Source organism: Pseudopodoces humilis, chromosome 6 (assembly GCF_049639895.1).
Source record: "Pseudopodoces humilis isolate 2021_Gansu_Grassland_sample_001 chromosome 6, ASM4963989v1, whole genome shotgun sequence".
NCBI lineage: Eukaryota > Metazoa > Chordata > Aves > Passeriformes > Paridae > Pseudopodoces > Pseudopodoces humilis.
The window spans coordinates 71,625,049-71,647,910 of NC_142205.1; the positions used below are offsets into that span (position 1 = coordinate 71,625,049).

The 22,862-nt window shown below is 43.9% G+C and overlaps 1 protein-coding gene across 4 annotated transcripts in view; it reads right to left on the bottom strand.

Annotated features, from left to right (window-relative positions):
* Positions 1 to 22,862, bottom strand: part of LOC102107685 (methylenetetrahydrofolate dehydrogenase (NADP+ dependent) 2 like) — a 35,450-nt gene that overhangs the window by 5,411 nt on the left and 7,177 nt on the right. For 3 of the 4 annotated variants that reach the window (XM_005531742.3, XM_088057117.1, XM_088057116.1), the window contains 4 exons: positions 22,437 to 22,544; positions 18,660 to 18,752; positions 14,535 to 14,660; positions 5,671 to 7,342 (listed from right to left, as the gene is read on the bottom strand). In XM_005531742.3, coding sequence (XP_005531799.2) covers positions 7,230 to 7,342; positions 14,535 to 14,660; positions 18,660 to 18,752; positions 22,437 to 22,544 — 440 coding nt within the window. In that variant the 3' untranslated portion in view covers positions 5,671 to 7,229. Of the gene's footprint in view, positions 1 to 5,670; positions 7,343 to 14,534; positions 14,661 to 18,659; positions 18,753 to 22,436; positions 22,545 to 22,862 lie in introns of those variants that run through there. The other variant, XM_088057118.1, reaches the window with a different exon arrangement.

Consider the following 22,862-nt stretch of genomic DNA (forward strand, 5'->3'; position numbering starts at 1 on the left):
CATTTCCATCTCTTTCTCAAGGGGAAGAAAGAAAATAAACACAAGGAAGATACAAATTCACATCCCAGAAGCACAAAATCCCCAGCCACCTCTACCTCAACTTCCACCAGATGGATTTCCACATCCCAAAAATCCCTCCTCACTCACGCCAGTGCTGCCGAGAGGTGGCAGACTTCCACCCAGCCACATGTGCAGGAAACCTGGCTTTGTGCGGGTACAGGAACCTCTTCCCTGAGTGCTGCTGTCATTAGAAACCCAGGTCAGCCTGGAGCAGCAGCCTGCCTAGAAAGCACTTGAGACAAACCAACACATTCCTTCGTCACCTTCAGGAGGAACAGCTTGGTCCGTTGTGGGCGAGATCAGCTATTTAGTCTACACACAAAAATTCCGTGTGCTAATTATTTTGACGTTGCAAAAGTACAAATTACCTCTGAAAGAATGAGTCTTGAAAACAAAAAGGATGATTTCCTAGTCTGCCCCAGAGCATTATGTTAATTCCTATCATACTGTCTGCCTAGATGCTAAACAAGCTGTTGAATAAACAGGTCCATGTGCCCTTTCATGTCACGTGAGGGGAGAGAAACATGCCGTGTAAGCACTTGACAGCTGCCTGCAACTGAGTCATTTGAACAGATACACCTGGCAAGATCTGACATGAAATCAAGGCTACAGGTACTTGGAAGCCTGGGCTTGCCAAAACTAACAGACTGGCAACAAAGGAGTCAGCCAGTAAGACCATGACAGCTCAGTCCTCAAGTATGGTGCACCAGGGAGGAAAAGCAGTGGGAAAGGGGAGGCAGGGAAGGGCTCAGTCCCAGGTCCAGGGCCTCCTTTACTGGCTGCATGGAACCAGCTGATGGCAATCGAGAGATGCCATTTCCATCCCAGTGCAACCAAGTCCTTCCCTACTCCTGGCTGCCCATTTTGCTACGAAGGCTCTCCGTCAGCCCGAACACCACTGAAAGTTCTTTGTCCATGCCGTGCCAGCTCCCAGCTCCTCTCCATGACCTTTCCCCCTCTCAGCTCATCACCGAGCCCAAAATTCTCCAGCACTGGTGACAAGTGAAGCCTATGTGACACAAAAGAAGGAAACAAGGCCAGATCTTGTAAATAGCAGGCAAAGAGATTGAGCAGAAATTAATGGTTTTCCACAAACAATTCCCTAAAGAACTTGAGTCCCACAGGAAACTGCCAGTTCCTCCAGTGATATGGAACCAAGAATTCATGTTCTTAGAACCCAGTATTACTGAACCCTGGCAGTAAATCTTAACTATGAACTTACAGTGCACGGGAATAGAAGCTCTCAGGAAACTGGGGAGATTCAGTGAGTTTCTCTGGTGCCCTTTTAAGCATTTCTTTGAAATCTTCTTTCTGAAAAGGCTGTTCATTAACTGTTCACTGGCTTTGTAAGGGGTCCACCAAAATATACTTTTAACTCCCTGTGTAAATGTGTGCTTGAGTGTTTGTCAATTTGATTCTGTCTTTGAGTGGAGTTCTCTTGAAATAAAATGCTGACATATAGTTGACTACCACATCTCCAGCTGCCACAAAGGTTCAGAGACTACTGCAGACATGGCTGTGACCCTGTAAATAAACCTCTTTGCTGAAACATGACCCATCACTCCTGCTTTCTAGAAACAACACAAACAGGGTCACAAAAACATATTCCTGCTTCATTATCTTCCTGCTTGCTGTATGCAGCTCTGCAAGCATCGTGTCACAGACAGACCACACCAGACCACAGTGCTGCACTGATAAACCCAAGTACTGCAGTCAAAAATCAACACCTTACCGACTTCACATGCATATGAGTCTGGAAACATATTTTATGTATATCTATATATACACATGTATATCTATATAAGGAGCCCACACATACAGCGTGTGTATGGATGAATGTACATACAACACTGTACCACTGTAAGAGATCAGAAATGAAAATAAAACAGCTGGTCTTGCTACAATAAAATAACAAGAAGCTTGTGGATCTACTAAAAAAAGTTTGATGTCACCCTGTGATGACTTAGAATTGACAGAAGATGATTTGTGTGCATGTTTATATGCCTTTTAAAGTCCAGAGACATTAAAAAGTATTGCAGTTAGATTCCTCTCCTCCTTTACTGACCTGCCAAAACCTCATTCCCGGATCGCTCGGCTCTCCGAAAGCAATGACATCACCAGCATCTCAGGTAACATCAAGAATGCAGCTGGCAGGGTAAACACAGCTCTGCTTTCAGATGTTGGCAGGAAAAAGAGCCCGAGTTCACATTTCAGTCAGAAAAGAGAAAGGAAGAAGGGAGAGAGCCAGCACTCTGAGGAGGGCTGTGAAAGCCCAGACAGACAACAGCAAAACTGCAACAAAGACAGAAACTACTGAGTAGCAACTCGTGAGAGGCATCGCTCAGAGTTGTACCTGTTCATTCTCACTTCTGCGCATTAAGGTGTGTGCTGAGGACAGACAGAAACCAAGCACCAGGAAAGAGTAACAGAAATTGCCATCAGAAACCCAGAACATCAGCCTTAAAACGTCTTCTTCAAATTATGACTGAACTTGAGTTAAATGTTCCTTCGGCTACTCATTGCTGAGCCTACCCTAGCTGGGTGGCAGCTCTTACTCCAGAGAGGCTTCAAAGGCTCCGTGAAGAAATCAGCTGATCTCACAAATGAAACTCACAAATCCAACAGTGTCCAAGGGATGCAGCATCGCAGCAGCTAACATCACATATTTTGCTGGAGGTTTTGGTTTGTTGGTTGGGTTTTTTCCCTAATTGACAGATTAACAGAAACAAACAGAACAAAAAAGCAGTACCTTCAGTGTTGTTTTTTGTCCAATTATTCCATAAGTCTGTGCTGAGGGATGAAGCAGTAATAGCTGACTCTTCACTCAGTGCCCCCATTGCTGTGTAATGCAAATAGATGCTTACTGGAACAGAAAAGCTCAGTATATCTATTCAAGGTTCATTTCACCCAGAAAGCACTTCATACAAGATGCACTTCAAACAAACCCCAGAGAAGACAGCAATACAATAACAATTAATTTAAAACACTCTTGCCTCAAACTTCCTTTTGACACAGCGTAATTATGATTGTGGGACAACAAACGATGGCTTGCAAATATCCCAAAATACAAATCCATCCTGTTTTCCACTCTATCATCTTGCACAATTTACAACACAGATACATGTAACATACTATGACCCTACACCTATTTACCAGTTTAAGTAGCTTATTTTCAAAGAGTCTAAATTATACCCTATCAGTTAAAATTTCATCCAGGTTTCAAACTGCTGAAGTAGCTCTGCTCCTCAACGTCTCTGCACACCTCCCACCCCACCGCCTACTTCAGAAGGAGAGAAATAGTGTTCAACAAAACCTTGGGCCTCACAACACAGAAAAGCCTCTTCCAAACCTACCTTTCAGCAAAATATAGATTAGCATTCCAAATGCCATGGCAGGCAGTTGCTTTAACACCTTCTCAGGTCTTCTTTCCAGGTGGCTGCTCGCTCTGCTTATCTGTGCTCCCGTGTTTTCTCCTGCACTTATATGCCAGGAAGCGTCATCTCCTGTTCTCACCAATCAAGAAAAGGTGCATCTGGTAACAACCTAACCCCCAGGGCAACCACACATTTATTTAGGAAACTGCTATTATCTAGCAATGGCATCAGGTTTTCTTTTGAAACCCTGGTTTCCTATTACCTGTGGGCATAATCGTGCATGCAAAGGTACAGTTTTAGAGCGAGACCCGGAATCTGACAGGGCAGAAGAACAAAAAACCAGCAAAATAAAGGTGAGGGGAAAAAAAACCAACCCAGGACGGGAAAATGTGGTCCTTCCTTCCCCTTCACAATGTAGCTCTTCTATTACTTCCAGGAGGCTATTCACCCTCAGGATGCTACACTGGAGTTCAGAGTGCAGAGCACCAGTCCCTGCTCTGCCAGTGCTCCTCCTAAGGTCCTCCCTGTCCCTCGATGCCGGCCATCCAGAGGAGTAACTTTGGGTACAGCTAGTGCCAAGATTAGGAAGCGATCGGACACAAAGATAATGGATGATGTTCTTCATCAGTGACTGCCAGTGGGAGCCCTTTGATCTCAGGCCCTGCAAGCCTGAGGGCTGTGCTAATCACTTTCCATTCAGCCTGGCAGCGCACAGCCCTGGAAGCAAGGCAGCCCACTGGCCAGTGCGAGGCCTGGGACTTCTGGCTGGAGCTGCTGGGCACGAGCCCAGAGCTGGCCAGGCACAAGCACTGAGGAAACATATACTGAAAGAGCAGGTAAACTGTTGCCTCCTACAGCAGTAAATCCCCTCATTTCTGCCAGAAAAGCCCATCTCTGCCTCTCCAAGAAGTGACTGTGCTTAACGAGAACCATCATACTTTTCACGTAAAGCATTTGCAGGGTCTCTAGAACAGACCTGCCAAACATGCTTCTTGTACTAAACCACTCTCCACAGCTCCAAACGCTCCTTTGTCCAGCCTCCTTGGTCACAGGCAGCTTGGAACAAGTAGGACTGGTCTCTCTCAAGGGTACTGATTTGCCCAGACTAGAGCAGGTAATTGGAAAAACCCAGTTCAGGATCGCACAGAGACATCAACAACCTGACTGACCAAGGGAGAGCTACATACTTCACCTCAGCAACAACTCTCACTTCCTCAACTGTGAGCTCCAAGCAACAAAAACATTTCACAATTTTTGTATTTTAAAACCAAAAGTCTTCCAGTAAGTGCCCCAGTAACTCTGCTTGGCTGAAGTCCTTCCCCTCCACCGCATTCTCCTCAGCCATCTGTAGGATTACATCTAACCACTTCACGTGTTAAGGGAAAAACACAAGCTAGTTATGCATATTTTAATTATGCATTTTCCTGCTCGTGGACTGCATTCCAGGAGGCTTTTCCCTTCCTTTGCTATCCTGAATTACTGCATGCCTGCACACTGATTGAGTGCAACTTGCACACTCCCTGGACGGACAGGAGTGTTTATGCCTACCTGGCTCACCTCTGCTCTCAGTCCCAAGCAGGAATGAGGCTCGTGAGCCTTGCTTTCAACACTCAGCTGCACAATGGCAGCTTAATCTGGCCCAAATCCGAGAGGAGGCTTTGCCATGAGGCAACGCAATGGGTGCGGTAGGCCCGGGACAAGGCTGCAGTGGGCAAGGCCGTGCTCCGCCTGCCGCAGGGCGTTTGTCCTTGGACAAACCTTGACCAGGTCGGGCACACCAGCCTGCCTTTTGGCTTGTCTAATGGGCCCTTCCCTCTGGATGCTCCTTCTGGATGTTCTCCCAGCGGAGAGCACTCTCACAGATGCCTCCAGCAGCTCTGCAGACAGCGTGCTGTGGAGCCAAGCCCAGGCCTCGCTGGCTGGGCTGTAATGCCGAGCCAGCCACCACAGGAGAAAGGGAAAAGGCTCGTGATGCACGGTGACCTGCTGTTAGGGCATGACACAGGCAGGCTCGCTCGATGGACACAAGCACAGTGCCATAAATGGTTACTCGGCCAAAAAACACAGAGATGATCAGAGACAAATCAAACAAAACAAATAGCAGTGCAAACAGATGGACACAGCAGTGTCTGAACCAGCAGGGTCTCCCCCCTCGCTGTGCTTCCAACACACAGTAAACAGAGGAAGAACACAACCATGCCCCAAACCACATCAACACCCTCCAGCAAGACCAAGGTAACAGTGAGCGGGTTTTATTCCATCTTTCAGTCACGGGCTGATCAGTCCAAGTACAGTCTCCATAGGTGCCTTGATCCTCCTACCACTTATATTATCACATAAATTTATATTACCACTTACATTTGAAAAGACAAGCAAGTGTCTGCACCATTGGCATTACATATTCAGTAATAATCCTGTCAAACTTCTGCAAACACCGTGCTAAAGCAAACTCTCAAAGTCCATCACAAGAACAGTCAGCACAGAAATGACCCTCCACCTTGACTTCTTTATCACAGCATGTGCATTTTCCCCTTTAATTTTCCTATTCCCTTCGAACGGCAGTAGAACTCAGCCACAGTCTTTTTCCTTCCCCTTTCCAGCCATCTCTGGCCCACTGGCAAACACCTAAGGCTCCCGATGAAAATCAATCAGTAATCCCAGCCAAACCGGCCACCACTGCCTTCAATGGTAACGTCACCAGTGCGCACACTCAGCCCACCTGGCACCTCAGCAGTCACTCCACTACAACTTTTACACTGCATAGGACCGTTCTAGATCCATCCAGGAACTAACCTTTGGGAATGGAAACATCCTGATCTTATCCCATATGCTCTTCTCTAGACAGCAAAATATTGTGGCCATTGAAGCCAAGGCTTGCAACATGGACTGAAAAAAAGCCCTCCTCATGCAGTTTCAAAAAATAAGAGAATAGTTAAATGGCTTAAAGTTCCAACACAAATATTTCATCAGGGATAAAGTTTTGGTTTTCTTTTCCTCCTCTTCATCTTCTGCTGCGCTACATATGTTGTAGGTATATAGTAATTTTAACTACATTGCACTCAATTCCATTCAATTTAAATGCATTCTGTTCAATTTCCATCAAATTCAGTGTTGAGGTTCAAAGGGTTTTGGGAGATGGGGGCATTATGCGCCAAAACAATTTGTCCAGATATGGAAACAAAATTAATTCCAGGCTCAACTCTAGCTACTTATTCATGCTTACCTCTTGCAGATGTTTAAAGCCAGAATTTCACCAGCATTCAAGATTATTTGACTGTTTTAAAACATTTACTGAACATTTGTATTTATGTCAACATCACTGCCTGGCCACTGCTGGCTCTAAGTGTTCAAAAAAAATACATTTAAGGACTCTGAACTACATCCAGAGTGCTTAGTGACCTCAGAACCCAAACCATGTATTTAAAAGATATCTGGCATGTCTTAGTTTTTAAATTGTTTGAACAGCTCCCAAGTGTTTACAAGGTCTTGATAACTGGCCCAATACATAGGTACAGTTGTAATTTATGCTTCATTCTTCATTCTCAAAAACACAGTTGACCACCACCACCAACATACCTGCGTAGGCTGCATTCTCCAAGTTTGTTTTTGCTGACAATAAGTCAGTAGGAGGTAACACAAAGTATTTGAACATTTTATAAACCATCAGATTTAACATATTTGACATGAAAAAATAAATACAATGTAGAAATAAATATATTTGTAGTAAAAAATAAACATTTTGTGTATCAATAAATAGACCAGCTCAGATTCCTCTTCCAAGGTAACCCGTTTGCTCTAGTAAATGAGCTTTTTAGTGACCAGGAGCGTGTTCTTCAGAAGCATGGCAACAGTCATAGGTCCTACCCCTCCCGGCACTGGAGTGATAAAGGCAGCCTTCTTCTTCACTTCTAAGAGAAAAGAGAAAAAGGCAGTGACTAAATGTTTCCAAATCGTTTTTCCCTTCCACAGCCCACACATGGACAAAGGGCTGTGACTGGCAGGTACTGCAGGGAAGGGACAAGCCAAGGCAGAAGCGTTACTGCAGCCACGGCAGGGATGGAACATGGCCAGGACCGGGGCTGCAAGGTGCTTCTCCTAATATGAATGCATTACCCAGGGCTAGTTCTGGCCCAGGGTTTCACAACCTGTTCCAGCTGATCTACCTGCAGCACCTTGCCCTTTCCCCATGGCAGCACAGGCACTCACGCAGCCTCTGCTCAGACAGATGGAAGGTTAATCCCAACAAATTCTTTTGGGAAGGGGCAATTTTTTCACACGTGACCTTGGCTGACCAGCTGTCCCAGGAACATCTGGGTGGCATCAGGTCAGGATGAGCCCAGGAGTGGTTGTGCATCACTCCCATCTGCCAGCTGGGACACTGCACCTGCAATATCCAGGAGAGCTATGGCAGCTGGGGATGCCATTCTGTAGGGAAGGAGGTGACCCCCCCAGCTCTGTGATCCTGGGGAGCAGCATGCAGAGCAGAAGGCTGCTGGAATTGCTGCCATCGACAGCAGAGCACCAGCAGCAGCAGTCATCCAGTCAGCCTCCATCCCACACATCCTAAAAAGACTGGGATCTGGGATCACAGAAGGAAACTTAAAACCGGAGAGGGAAAGAGTACAGTCCTCTGTTTGATTTGTTTTCCTGCTCCACAATGTAGACAACAAAGATGAGAGTTGCCTTCAAGGAAAAATACAATTCTAGTAGCAAAACTCCCATTGGAATTTCAGCCATAAACACTCAGTTCCTCCAGAGAAGGCTAATTTTTTTAATTAGTGTTACTAGGGTGCCTGGATTAAACCAAATCCAGCAAAGATGCAAAGGGGCAGGTCTTTCCAAAGTAGCACACAGGAAAATGTTACTGATGAATTAGCTCCAACCATGAGCCACGTTCAATCATTCAAATTCAGTGTACATCTTGAGTGCATTAAGTTAACCTGTTTGTATGAGGAATTCATATAATTTAGCAATAAATCCTGACTTGATATTCTTACCTATTGTGCAAAATCCCATCGATTGGAATTACAGGTTGTTTGCAAAGGAATTCTGTTCAACTTTGCAGGAACTCACTGCAGGACAAGCTGTAGCAAGTTATTTGCTAATATATAATAATGGTCTGACCAATAAGCACTTTACTAACCTTGTTCATACTGAGAGTTGGGGTTTTTTTAGGGTGCCACCATGAGAGACTTTTCTGCTTGTTCATTTTGGGGGGTTTATTTTTGGCTTGCTTAGTAATAACCTCATAAATCATACCCCACTTCCAGAAGCATTGCTTTTTCAAAGGCACACACACAGGAGAGACAACCGAGCAAGCATAACAGACACAAACACCTTCAATTCCACTGAAGTCGCTACAGAGCAGACTCTGCCTGGCTGTGGGAAGAGATGGAAACGCAGGCACCTGGCTTTGGAATAAACAAGATCACTTGCTACTGCTTTTAGTGTATTTATCTTGAATCTCCTGAATCTATGTGGTGCTTAACCATCAGGAAAAAGAAGGTCTCAAAAACAGAAATATTACAAAAGAATTGAAAAAATTGGATATTGGGGGTTTTGGGAAATGATATTCATTAGTTTTGAAGAGCACGGGTAAATTAAATTAATAAAATGCTGTCTGAACCACAACCCCAGCAGGGACCTCATAAGAGCATTTGCAAAGTCAACAGCGAATGTCTCACTGAACTGAAGAACAAAAGTTCAACCCTCTTTGAGGAGAGATGGTGAACACAACCAGGAGGGTTTTAATTACTCTGCTGACTGGCACCACCACTGACATATACAGTTAAAATATACGGAAAGGAAATCAAGCTACAATGTGGTTTTTCTTCAGATGTAAAATACAACTAATTAATGAAGATGTCATACGACAGTTACTCTTAATATTCTCAAACACAAACAATTAACCTTTTTAACAGTCATGCTATTTTGAAGCACCTACTGTTTTAGACTGGTGCTTACAGTTAATACAGTTAGTATGAATTCCCAGATTAACATCATAATTATTGAAATGTATCCACATCTGAAGAAAACACAGCCACTAGCACAGAAAACACTGTAGGCACTTTAAACTGAAATGTGTTTGTTTCCATGGCAATGTTACCTACCTCTTTTTGTGGTGTCATTCAAACTATTCCTGCCTTACCTACAAAGAGGATAAGCCACAACCAGACCGTGAATTTCCTTAAGAAAGCCTTCCAATGACTGTCAGGTACAACATGCTTTGCCTGTGGTGTCAGAAACTCTACCCAGCAGGAAACACACAGTGCACTGTTTTCCCAAGTTGCTGGGGAATTCCTCTGCCTGTATTGTGCCATTATGGAAGTCCCTGTGGGCAGGTGTGGCAGAAGCCAGATTTCGTGTCAGTTGGCATAAAACCACCCTGATAGCTTATGCACAGAAGCTGATCCAGATTTTGAACACACAGCCGGTGTCTGTGCTGGGCAAACTGCCATCTGATAAGTTTCCATGGGTAAGAGTAAATACAGATACAGTGAGTACAGTTTTCCAAGATGAATGCCAGTGACCGAAAGGGGGAGGAGAGCTTGGCCTCAAAAACATCACCAGGCTTTCCTTTCCTGTCAAGTGAAACAGGCCAAAGCCCAGTTCTCACACAGCACGTAAACATGTGACTGATCTCATGGCAGCAGGGGAGGTGACGTTGTGCTGCCAGTTCCATCAGGTCCCGCTTCTGCTTCTCAGGAATAAAGTAACTTTGTCCACAGCTTTACTCCTGCTTTCTCCAGATAGGTGCTGGTCTCCCAGGCCTTCCCCTGACAATCTGCAAAGTGCAAATTAGATGCCTATGGGGGAGGAGCTGCTATTTTGCAGCTTCTGTCGAACCTTGAAATCTTCCTTTGATTCTTCAGAAGAAATGAAATGTAGATTGTTTCCTTGAAAAACAGGATCCACTGCTTTGGAAACAGCCCTTCATTCTTAGGTTCCTTTAAAGCTGAGGACATCAGACACCTAATAGGGTTAATCACACAAACCAATGGCAAGTCTCAACCTGAAGGCAGTTCTGGGTCTTGTGCATCTGCATTAAGTGATGCAGAGGAATTCCTGCCTAAGCACTGTTTCCACAAGGCTTTACGAGTCCCTGTAAAGCTACACCAGATCCCTGCATCCCTGCAGCACTGCCCAAGTGTGAAATCATGTGCTCAGCAGTCACACCACATATCCCATCTTCTGGGATTCTTCTCACTACCCACTGTGGGATACCAACCAGCGAGCATCTACTCCGTTTCTCAGAGTTTCTTCTTTTTCTTATCCTTGCTTCTCTTACTGCAGCTATTTTTATTTCAATATAAAGGAAAAGCAAGGAATTATGGCTCAGTGCCGTGATTCAAACAGTATGTACCAGTAAGGCCCCTGAACACCACCCTCTTCAGTGCAGAAGAACCTTGACTGGCCCTGCAGCAGCTCACCGACCCCAGTTAGCCAGCAGCCAGCCTGGCCTTCTGGCTTCTTTCACAGCCTAACACAAACCTTTCCATTCATTTCTCGCTCTCATGGAGCACAACAACAGGCCACGGTTCCCCCAATGTCTGCAGGGCAGCAGAATGGTGATGTGATTACACAGACTGGGCTCTTCTTCGTGGCAAAATGAATGCCAGATCTTCCAAATCAACTGAGAAACTACTAACAACTAACTAAAGCTCTAGCGAAAGCACCTGGGACATGCACATTCTGTTTTTGTGACCACTGTTTGGGAAAGCTGCACAGGGAGCTAATTTGGAAAGGATTCAATAAGTGAGGAGCAGCCTATAGCCAGGCTGGTACCACAATGAACGCGGAGAGGCAGCAAAGACCGTCAGATGCAGCTGCTGTCACAGAGCCCAGGCTTCCTGCACACTGCTGTGAGGGTACAGCTGAAGGACCACCACTTCCATTAATTAATTAGATTTGAAGATTGTGGTGGTCAAACTCACTCAGAGACAATGCATAATATAGGCCCATCACCTTGGACCACATATCAGTTACTTGTTGGGGCTCTCTCTTCTGCTGCTCAGCGCTGGGAATCCCTCCCTGCTCATGGTGGCACCAGTGTTCCAGAATCTCTTCCACAATGTCAAGTCAGAAAGAACAGTTCTCACGTGTAAAGCCCTCCCACTGATATCACAACTACATCACATAACGAACATCTTGCACAAAGAATTTCTTTTATACACAGGCATCTAATGAAGTCCCAACAATCAGCAGTGCTGTTTGTCAAAACTGTGGAAGGAATTGTAAAGAAATACAAGCAACTTTGATTTAATTGGTATTTCCAGTTCCACTTGCAAAGGTGAGCTACTACAGTGGCGTGTTACTACCCTGCTCTACCAGTTACTCCTGGAAATGATGCTCCACCCAAAAGAGCTGTTTCAGCTAAATGTTCTGGGTAAGTTGGTGCTTTATTTCATGTTCCTGGTCCTTGTAGCCCTCCTCCTCCCTTGGCATTATAGCTGTAGCAACAAAAGCCTATAAAACAGTGCCAAGTACACCCACACATGCACCACACTGTTCACTGAAGCAGATCTCCCTTTCTGTCACTGAAACTTGCTGCCCAAAAGCACCTAAAGGGTGCTGGGGATCACATAGGGATGCCACCACTTCTCCTCCTCCCCAGCACTTCACTCTTCCTCCTGAGGCTCCCAGAAGCCAGGACAGCAACTCCCCAAACCACAGATTTTGGCAAATTCATCTTAACATGAGCAGGTACACTCCATGTGCTGTGGTGGTTTTACGTGGAGAGCTGCATTTGCAGTTTAATACATCCCTGCAGTATCAGGCTGGGTATCTCAGTGCTTCACAGCTGCCCTCCACGTGCACAGAGTTCTCCTGTCTCGTTCTTTTAGATACCTTGGAACTGTGCAGTAAAGTATTCTGGACCAAACAATTACTGGGTTTTGGTGTGGGCGCAGTTTGGAGCATCAAAGTGAAGAGGACACATGGGGATGTGGGAAATCGCAAATACTGTTTAAAGGCATTCCATTATTTTTGCACACGTGTACACTGAATTTAACAATGAAAGATACAAAAAAGAAGAACTGAAATGCATCCTTTTGTTGTTAAAGAGATAAAAATAACCTTCACTCTCTCACCTACCCTGCAGAGATTAGAAGATGGGATCCAAGTACTGGCAAGATAAGCAACTGAATCTAAACACCTTCCACCCATCTAATAACACTAATTTCCACTACAGGAACTTTTCAGCCAGATGACCTGGTGAAGGAAGCCATTTCCATCTGTTTTTGTAAATGAAATTTGAACTCTGATCACCCCCTTAAACCTCTGCTCTCCCCACAGCCACATTTTTCTCCTGAAGAAGTGGATGAAGAGACAGTAGACACTGGTGGGCTACGTGATGTTACACAGGTGTCACATGTCACCTGTCATGTCACAGGCCATTTTTGTGCCTGGCCTCAGCCTGCAGAAACCATTTTCACTTACCCTTAAATATAGGCTCAGCTGAATGTTCAAAAAGGGGGAAAAGGATAAAATTATTGGCTACACAAAGATGCTGGCTTGTTCCATTTCCTAACTGCCAGATCAAACGCTTGCCAAAGGTGGTTTACCTGCTAGCGCTCAGAACTGTATACACTGGGATGCTTTTTGTTGTTGTTAAAGATTTAGTGAAACTTTCACCGATACCAATGAACCAACAACAACTTCCCTTTGGCAATGCACAGTGAAATGCTACTTGTAACTGCAGTGGCATAATCCAAGCTGAAGTTCCTCCCTCGTTTTTGGATCTTCCCTCCCCCCAGGTAAAATCTCGAGAACCCACAGCAGACATGACGAGACAGATACAGCGCATTGCTGAAACTCTGAATCACGGCCTTGCCACTGAATCTACACCTTTGTTACAGGCACAAAGTCTCGTGTTTGAAGAGAAAGAAACAAGGAGGATGCAGGTTCACGCTTCTCAAAGTTACAGCTTTACTACTCCCATACGTGCTAAAGCAAAGCAAACACCTGAAAATTCTCTGTACTTTAGTTCAGCTCCGAAAACAGAAAATAGAACCTTTTATTTGTGATATCACAGGCAGGAAAAGAAAACAAACAATCAAAAAAATTCAAGTTGTCCTCCAAAAGATTTGTTTTCCTGGAGCTCTGTTGCACACATCCAGCTACACATTTCCAAACACATTCCAAGACAGTCGCTCAGCTACACTCATGCAGGTAATTTCACAGACTTGAACAGACAGCTAACATGCATGGTGAGTAAAAGCACAGGGAACTAAGGGAGTGATGTAATTACAAATACACACAGCTGGCTAAAAACATTCTGAATATAATTAAGCTTTGAGACATTATGCCAGCCAAGATGTTAATAACTGAAAAAAAACCTGTGGGTGATTTTCATACTTATCAAAATAAGGAACTGTTGAGAACCATTAATAATGTGGGTAAATGCTGTCTAAGCTTCCCACACTCAACCCTGCCAGTAAGTGCAACAATCCTGCTATTCCAGTCTGGAGCTCCTCCAGAGCAGAGATATTTACTCAGGTTACATTGTGAACTTGCTCTGCAACAAGTTAAACATAAAAAGATCAATATATGTATATCAATATGTAACAACATTTTTTATCTGCTAGCCTTGCCTGGACCAAGATGTTAAGCACTTTTACATGAACCCACTTTAAACTTTAACATAAAGGTTATTTCTAAAGCCAAGTTAACATTTTCACAGACCAGTGTGGAGGAAGAGTGCAAAAGGAGGCTTGGAAAAGCCGTGGTTTAATGATAATTGCAATGAACAGGAGGAGACCGTGTGTTTGAGAAAGAGCAGAAACTGTCCTCATGGATTACTTGTCCAACACTTCACACACTCAAAGGACTAAAGAAACTGGACACTCTGCACCACTGCTAGAGGAGCTCATAAGTATCTTTCCTACAGGTTGCTGGTACCTGTAATTATAACGCTTTGTCTCCTAACACACAACTTCTTAAGAGCAGATAGGTTTCTGTTCTTATTTAATAAATTATAAAAAATTCCTGAAAACACGGTCTTATTTGAGACACTGCCTAGTCCAAAATTTAACTGTGAGTGAATCCTACAAACTTCAATAAATTTATCCAACAGATTTACATAAAGAGTGTTTCACTGACCTTCAAAGTCCACATCCCCAACTAATTTGGTTTTTCCTGTAAGAGGATCATGGATATGGTTGATTCCTACGTCAATCACAGCTGCACCTTCTTTGACCATATCAGTTGTAATCAACTTTGGGATACCTGGAATCATCAACACATATTTAATTACTCTGGCCAGGTAGTCTGAGGTTATCAGTTTTGAATGATAGCAAGGGGTGTGCATGCAGAGCTATGCATGCACAAAATAGAACTCGTTCAGTTAAATATTTCTTGATACACCCCACACTGAAAACAACTATTCCTCAACTGCACACGGGTTGTAACTACTGCTAATACTACAGAAAAAAAAAAAAATTCCCACCAAAAGTTATGCTATGGGATTTGTTTTGGTTCAAGTAACACACTCAGCCAATAACAAATTTTAACTGTTACAGTAATCCCAGCAGACAGGGCTGAGCCTCCACAGAGGACAAAACACCATTTCTTGCTATTTCCAGCCATCTGGGAGACCTCTGCACTTGACCTAGTCTGGGCACTGCACACCCTGTGGGTTGTATCTCTGTGCTGTCCTGGGGTAGGAGTTTTTTGCTATTAAGAAACTCCAGCTAAAACAGCCACAACAAGCCACCTCAGCCTTTTCATATGCACCATATTTCTTTGGCACATTTAAATGTAAAGCATCTTGATATTCATCACGAATATGTGCTTCAGTCAGGACCCAGAAAACCTGAAAGGTCCTATCAAAGTCTATATAATGAAATGTATCCATAGCCATATGACTCCTGTCAGGAATTCCTCCCCTACCATGCAACCTCCAACCTTCAGTAATGGGAATTTCCAAACCAAAAATTACAATTCACCTTGCTTCTTGAGCAATTCCATCAGTTTTTTGTTCTGAGAGGAATGCTAGAGTGTCTCTAAAAAGGGAGTCTGAACTCCGCTCTCCCCACCAAAGAGCTTTCTCTCAGGTGGGGAGAAGGCAAAAAGGAAAAGAAAGTGAATCCATACAGTTTTGAAACCGCAGTTGTATTGGAGGGAAGCGCTGGTGTACGAAGCTCTGGCTCCATGTGCAGTGCTGGAGCACAGCCACTTAGTCATTTGGATACAGGCAATACTGGAACACTCCTTGCTCTCCATTTCTCACTCCCCCATAAGACACCCGCTTGAAACTCTGCTTCTCATGTTGAGCAAGCCAAGATCTCCAACTCTTTCCTAGCCCATTTGATAACATCTGACTGCACCTCCTTCATCCCCCTCTGATGTAATCCATGGCAACCTGGCTGGCAACTGGATAATGCCTCAGCCTTATGGGGGTAAATGATCTGTGTGTGTGATAGGGTTGGAAGCATATTAATGGAAGCTGCACAGTTACACCCTTTGTAAAATGGTTTGATAATAAGCCAAATACTTAATAGCAACAAATGAACTAACCCCCAAACCACCTGAGTGTATCTATTTACTTAAGCCTACTTTACATACCAAGTAGGAAGGGATAAACATTAGAGCAGCTTTTCCTAAAATGCACTGACTGAAGAATATCGAAAAACCTTTCACTGGTAATCTCTGCAGAAAATGATGAATCACATTTTGAACAAAGGAAAAACAAGGCCCTACCTAATCTGAGATGAAAGGACTGTGAAACAGACAATTTCTAAGAAAGCAAACCAGAATGAGGGGTCTGATTAACCAGCACTTCCTACCTAAGAGGACCACTGATCACATCCGTAGGGACAGGGCAAGTAGTCCAAGCAGAAGTTCATGTGGCATTTGGCACACAGAAGTCATCACTTTTCTCCTTTACCCCCTCCCCAAACGCAGCAGGCGGATGAGTCCTGTTTCTCTCTGTGTGAATGGAAAGCCCAGAGAGCAGGAGCAGCAAGCTGACCTGTTCAAGAGTCCTGCTGCTCCCATCACTCCCTCGCCTGTCCTGTGGTGGCTCCAGGAGCACTGCTGGGTGGGGCTGCGCTTACACTTCTGCCACGGGGCTGGGCCAACAGCAAAAAGAAGATTCCATGGGATGGCTACACAGGCAGGGACAGCAGGCCAAGATGGGAAATGCTGTGGTGGGGTACAAAGTGTCAGGTGTGCATAACAGGAAACACGATGCTTTGGATAGAAATCCAAAAGTTGTGTGGTATTGAAAAAGATTTTAGGGAGGGGTAGGCTAGACAAGAGCAGCACTGTTGGAACTTAAGGTGCAAGGAGTTAGATAGGAACAAGAAGGAAAGGATAAACTGCGTGGATAGTTACAATCCAAGTAAGCAGGAAAACTGGTGCCTCAAGCCTGGGGGCAAATGAGAGACAGCACACAGAGACGGATCTTCTCACAGTCAGGAGTAACAGAGAAAAGAAGCACCTGATTTGAAGTGTTACCAAAACCACGAATGCAAGTGAACAGAAAAGAACTCGGAGGTGGAGCACCAGATCAGAACAGACTCATTGCAGCAAGTCACCTATGAGGAGCCAGGATGCAGATGGCTCTTGTAAAAACATCACATTGGAAAAGGAATCTTGGTCTTCTGTGCAGGCACACGCAAAAAAACTCTTTTCCATTTGCATATCTTCGGCACTGGCCTGTAAAAGCAGCTGTTCCCATCTGGCAAGGCCCAAGTTACCTTTTTTGCAACACTCGCTGAACAGGTCACCCATTTCCGGGGAGTGTGTGATCCCAGAGGTACAACGCGCACAGTTCTCAGGTAACAAAAGGAAGCTTGGAGTGATTCCACCTGTCTAAAGCGCAGCCTTCCCCAGAGCACACGCTGGGGAAGGGCTATGTGCTCTTTGCACAACCTGGCCCTAGGTTTTTTATCATTCCAAGTATATCGCAAGTTGTGTAATGAGTGTTGTATCACGCTCCTGTTACAAATGACACAAGGAAAATAATGTGAAAGGTAAACAAGGCTGAATTACTACTGGACCGTTTAACTCCAAGCATAAACAAATACAAACCATGTTCAGAACAAAAAATCAGAAGTGATGATGAAATCAGAAGCAGTGAATTTGGATGAAAAGCTACAGGTTTATTTCCAGTTAGCACACCATTGTTACCTTTTATTCACAGCAGTGAATTCTGGTCAGGCCCACAGCTGAACAATTAGATGTGGGATAAGTAAGCTGTCTCTTGCTCCTGGCCTGCCTTAGGAAAGAGGCAGTCAAGTTAAACCCTGAAGGAAAGGGCATCTCACTTCAACAGGAAGTGACAAGCTTCGGACAGGTAAAGACTGCTTGTCTTCATCTAGAAAGTACATAAGGAAGTCTTGTGTCTTGAGGATGAGAAAGGGGGGAGAAAGGGAATAGAAAAGAGGAAAGACACAATCTTCTTGTAGTCCTACAAAATGGTACAAGAGAAGGATGATATCCCTGAACTGCAAAGGGACTCAGAATTTTACTAAGGTCATAGTAAGCTGGGTTGTTCGATTTTTTAAAACTGATTTTGATTTCTACTTGTAATGCCTGTAAACAAATAACAAAGGCTGCATAGAAGCAGAGTTCCGCTTGCTTCTTTGGGACAGATTAGTTAAATTTGGGATAAATTAGTTAAGTATTTCAGTTTTCGCAGCTTGAAGAGTACAGACCCTGATCTTTCAGTCCCCTTCCTCTAGGCAATTACTATTCTCTTTCTCTTGACATGATAATTGTAAAAGAAAAAAAACTCAGCCATTAATAGCATAGGTTACCCAAACCTCTGGTTAATTTGGCAAGGTTAGCCCTAATTCCAACAGCAGGGGAATGATACCGTGGTTTTATGAATGCAGCCTCCAGCTGATTTAAAGAAACCTTCCTGTCAAAATTTAAATGACTCATGATTTTTCCATGGCACAGAGAATGTTTTAATTTGCATAATTATACCTGTATAAACTATGCACTGACTGGTTCCCAATCTTGAGTTCACTCTGAAGTCTCCCTAAGGGAAAGGTGTCGCAAGTGACGAGACACAGTTTATGAGTCTGCAAGTGTGAAGGGCAAGAACAAAGAGACAAATCACTTGGCCTTCCTGCAAGGAAAAATCCTACCCACTGCAACAGCCTCAGCGAGCACGAGCACTGATTATTCAGTGACACAGCCAGTGCCACAGACTGCAAAGCCCTTGTTTTGGGTCTGAAATCCTGCAGTTGGGGTATTAACAACAACCTGCATTACCTGCAGCAACTATTACTATGTCAGCGAGCTGTGTATGGATCTTGAGCTGCTCTTTTGGGGTGTACCTGTGAGTAATGGTCACTGTAGCATCACCTGAAATGGAAGAGAAAAACAATTAACTGTCAGATATAGAATGCTACAAAAAAGTACAGCATTTACTCTCAGGCACAAATTACTTACTTTGGTACAGTAACAACAGTACAGACAGATGATCAGATTTGTCTTGGGATGTGACTTTTAAATCAGCATAGGCAGAACACTCACAACACTTACAGCTCACATATACAAAAAAAACACTTGTTCTTAAAAATTCTCCCAGGATGAATTCATTTTTATACTGGGAACTGAATTCCCTTCCATGGGAAGGGAAGCCCTTCCATGGCTTCATTAGGTTGAGTGGAACTCCACAAAGCAAACCCAGCTCAGAAGCAGTGTCTGCTTCATCAAGGCCAGTTTGTACAGGGTACCACAAGGCTCAGTTGTTTGCCACACACGAAAGCTTCAATACAACACCACCAGCAGAAGCACAAGAAGCACACATCCTTCTGCTCCTGTGGACACCCACATTTCTTGGCAAGAGCTACAAATAAACCCTCCCAGTAAGACAGGAAAAAACCCTTATGCTGTTTGTTTGAGATACTGGGGAGAGACCCAAACACAAACAGTCACAAGGAGAGGGTCTGAAGTCTCCTACTGCATCCAACAGCAGGTGAGGTACTCCCTCGAGGACTGCCCAAGCAAGCAGCAAAGAGAACAGCTCTCAGAAGAAGACTCCTCCCAACCCTCTCTGCAATTATTTGTACTGCACAGTGTTCACGTGCTACATACCCCCATCGCTGCCTTCCACTCCTCACAGACACCTAGGCCATGTTACTCACAATTCATCTAAAACCTTTTGCCTTCTCAGACATTACCATCACATCTGCTCCCTCTGGAAAGTGTCTGACTGATCTAATCCATGCCTCTCATCTTATTAACTCTCTCAGGCATCTCACCTTCAACTTTTCTGTGCTCTGGCTCCTCTGCTCTTTCCCCTCCCCTTTTATCCCTCCTCCTCAGGCTCTGCAGCGCACACCATCTCCCCCAAGACAAGCAGATCAAGACATTTGCAGGTAATGAAAAAAGAGAAGCACAGGCTTGAAAAAATAGAGCAGTCTATTCTGATTCCTACTTTAAGCAAAAGAAGTATGTCTTGCCCAAAATCACAATCATTACTCACCACTAAGGCTGAGAAAAACCAATGGATAAAATCCAAAGTTACAAGGTGATCTCTGAGGAAAAAAATTTTCCCCTAAGATTTTAGTGAGGAACGTGTCTGTAGTCAGCTCCTGAAACCAATTGCTTTTATTACCAAAAAGGAAAGGAGAAAAAAAAGGAAAAAAAAAAAAAGCCCCTACCTTGAGAATAGCAGTCCAGAAGCTTACAGACACCTCAGAAAGGGGAAGTTTTCCATTTATTTGTGATCATGCCCAAACAGAAAATAAACAACTATTTTTACACTGCTACTTCTGCTGAAAGAAGAGGAATATATTTTACAATTAAGATCCCACATGATACTCCCAAGTCAGTTCCCTAGCTTATAAAACAAAGTTAGTCTCTTGACCTACCTACACAGAACATTATTTATTTTGAAAGGGGTTGATGTAGCTTTTCCATCTGATCAGATATTGCCACCTGCAGGACATGAGTGTACCTACATATGAAACATCACCAATGAAGACAGCCCCCAACTTTTAATTTTTACTCATAATCTATAAAGAAAGCCAACCAAAACCTACAACAAAATAAGAAATAAAAAATAGTACCATACCCACACTCCTTGCATCACTTCTCAATAAAAAATATTTAATCAAGTCAGCCCAGTTGCTGAAAAAACTCTTTCTTGACTGATAACCTGAGAAAGTTATTTTTCAGCACTTCATTATAGGTCTTCTCTGGTCCCTATCCTCCTGAGTTTAAAAAGATAAAAAAAATAAATCTGAAACCATGGCCTGGCCTGCCTTCCTTTCCACACGCCACCCAGGCCCGTCTCTTGCTTCTCATAGCAGAAGCAGAAATTGAACCCAAGCACAGAAGAACCACATCTTCAAGGAGAGCCCCATCTGTCAGTCAGGGAGGAAAACTCCACCAAATCCACCCAAATACGGAAGTATTTATCATCATGTACACAGCATATAGACACACACTCAATGCCAGCTCATTATCAGAAAAGTACTTGTTCCTTTGTTTTCTCATTGCCAGCTGCTTTATACTGTGTGCCAACACTTAGCAGACTGGAAAACTACCTGAGAAATAAATCCATTTCTTCAGATTAGGCAAAGATAACTTGGATGAGTTCACTCTTCCTGTACCTAGACTCCAGTGTCAGTAAGGGACTACCTGAACATTCTTCTGTCCCTACACCAAATATGTGACATACTTAGAACCACTGGCAATGCAGGGTTGCCAGGGAAGTCATCCGACATGTCAGGAACCAGAACAATGGCAGAAGACCATGAAGCACCAAAACAACCCTCATGGATGGGCCCCCAAAATGAGCTGCACCACCAGACAGTCAAACAGGAACTAGAAACCCAGGACATGAGCCAAGAAAGCTGAGCCATGGATCCAATCAACTCAAAAGCTGGAAGCTGCAAGCAGTATTTAGGTACAGCCAAAAACTGCCCATGCAGCTGCTGAGGGTTTTGCAACAAGCTGCTGAAAGCATTGCAGGTCACCAGGTCTCCTCATTTCCAGGTGGGAAACCTGTAAGTAGCTTGTAACGTAGCTTTGTGTTGTACCAAGCCCACTTCAAACATCAGCTGCACCGCCAGTAACAAATGTCACCCAGTATTTGCAGCAAATGGCAAAAAATGCCACTAATTTTCGTGGGAATGAGGATGAGACCAGAACTATGCACCAATGGTAATTACAATTCAAGCACTGAGGGAAGTTCCAAATAGTAACTTTCCCACAGAGGCTGAATGGAAAAACCAACTCTGTGATTAGTATAAAGCTTTTAGTGTTTTATTATACTAATAACAGATTTCACTCTGCTCCAATTAAATAGGCCTGGGATTAAATGTCCATGTTTACCTCATTCATGCACACCACCGTGGCAGTTTCTAACGTCAAAATGAAGTTTCAAAAGGGCAGCATTCTATCTAAATTATATTTGTTTTCGTTTCTACGGCACAATTATAGCAGCACATGTAGGCTTGTGTAATTAGAACTACTTAAAACTATTTCCACCACAACTCCCAGTTTCCAGGGGGATATAAAGTGCACTGCAGAAAGCAATCAGAGAGCTCAAGCTGACAAGTTCCTGGGCTGGTCATTCCTGTACTTTCACAGGCAACACCTCACTGGCACAGCACAACACAAGGGTCATGGCACGCCTTTTTTTTTATTCACACGTGGCTCTGTATGCGTGTTTAGGTACACGTGTGTGTGTGTGCTCACATATGTAGGAGGTGTGAACTCAATACTGAACAGGCATGAGGATGAGGCTGCATAATAAACATCACAGGAGCCTCTGCAGCTCCTCAAGGCCTCACTGCAAGCATCACCCTCGAGGACCAGTTGAATGGTAGCTGTTTCAAATGGAGGAGGAAACAATGACTTAATACCAGAAAAAGTCAGGTCCAGAAGCTGCTCTCCTGAGAAAATTCATTTTCTTGGTCTGGTTGCAAGTATTGACAGGAGTGGGAAAGCGTTCTCTTTAATCTAAGTCCTCTAATCAGCTTCATTTTCTGGACTTCACAAATGGAAACACTGAGACAATATTCCTGGACTTACCTCCAGGCCTTTCATGCTCTCCATCGGTGTGTAAAAGCATTGAAATAGGCATTCCAACATTTTTAGATCTTCCAGCTACAAGAACATTTTTTCCAAATGTTTGTATTCCTTGTAGCGAAAAAAAAAATAATTAAAAAGTTACATTCCACTGTTTTGATACATCTAAACTCTTCTTCTCAATCCCCATGACAAAATTATTTGTTGTTGTGGACTGCTGACATCAACACAACTTGAAAACCCGCAAGGCAGAGTTTGAGGGATGAATCCACACAACAACTTTCAGCTTTCACCTTGGAGAAAGAAAACTGACAGCTCATTCAGGTTATCTGAATCATCCTTAGCAAGGGCTTAATTTCCCTCCTCCAGCCACAAAGGGAAACACTTATGTCTACCAATAAGAACATGAATATTCTATATAAAATATTA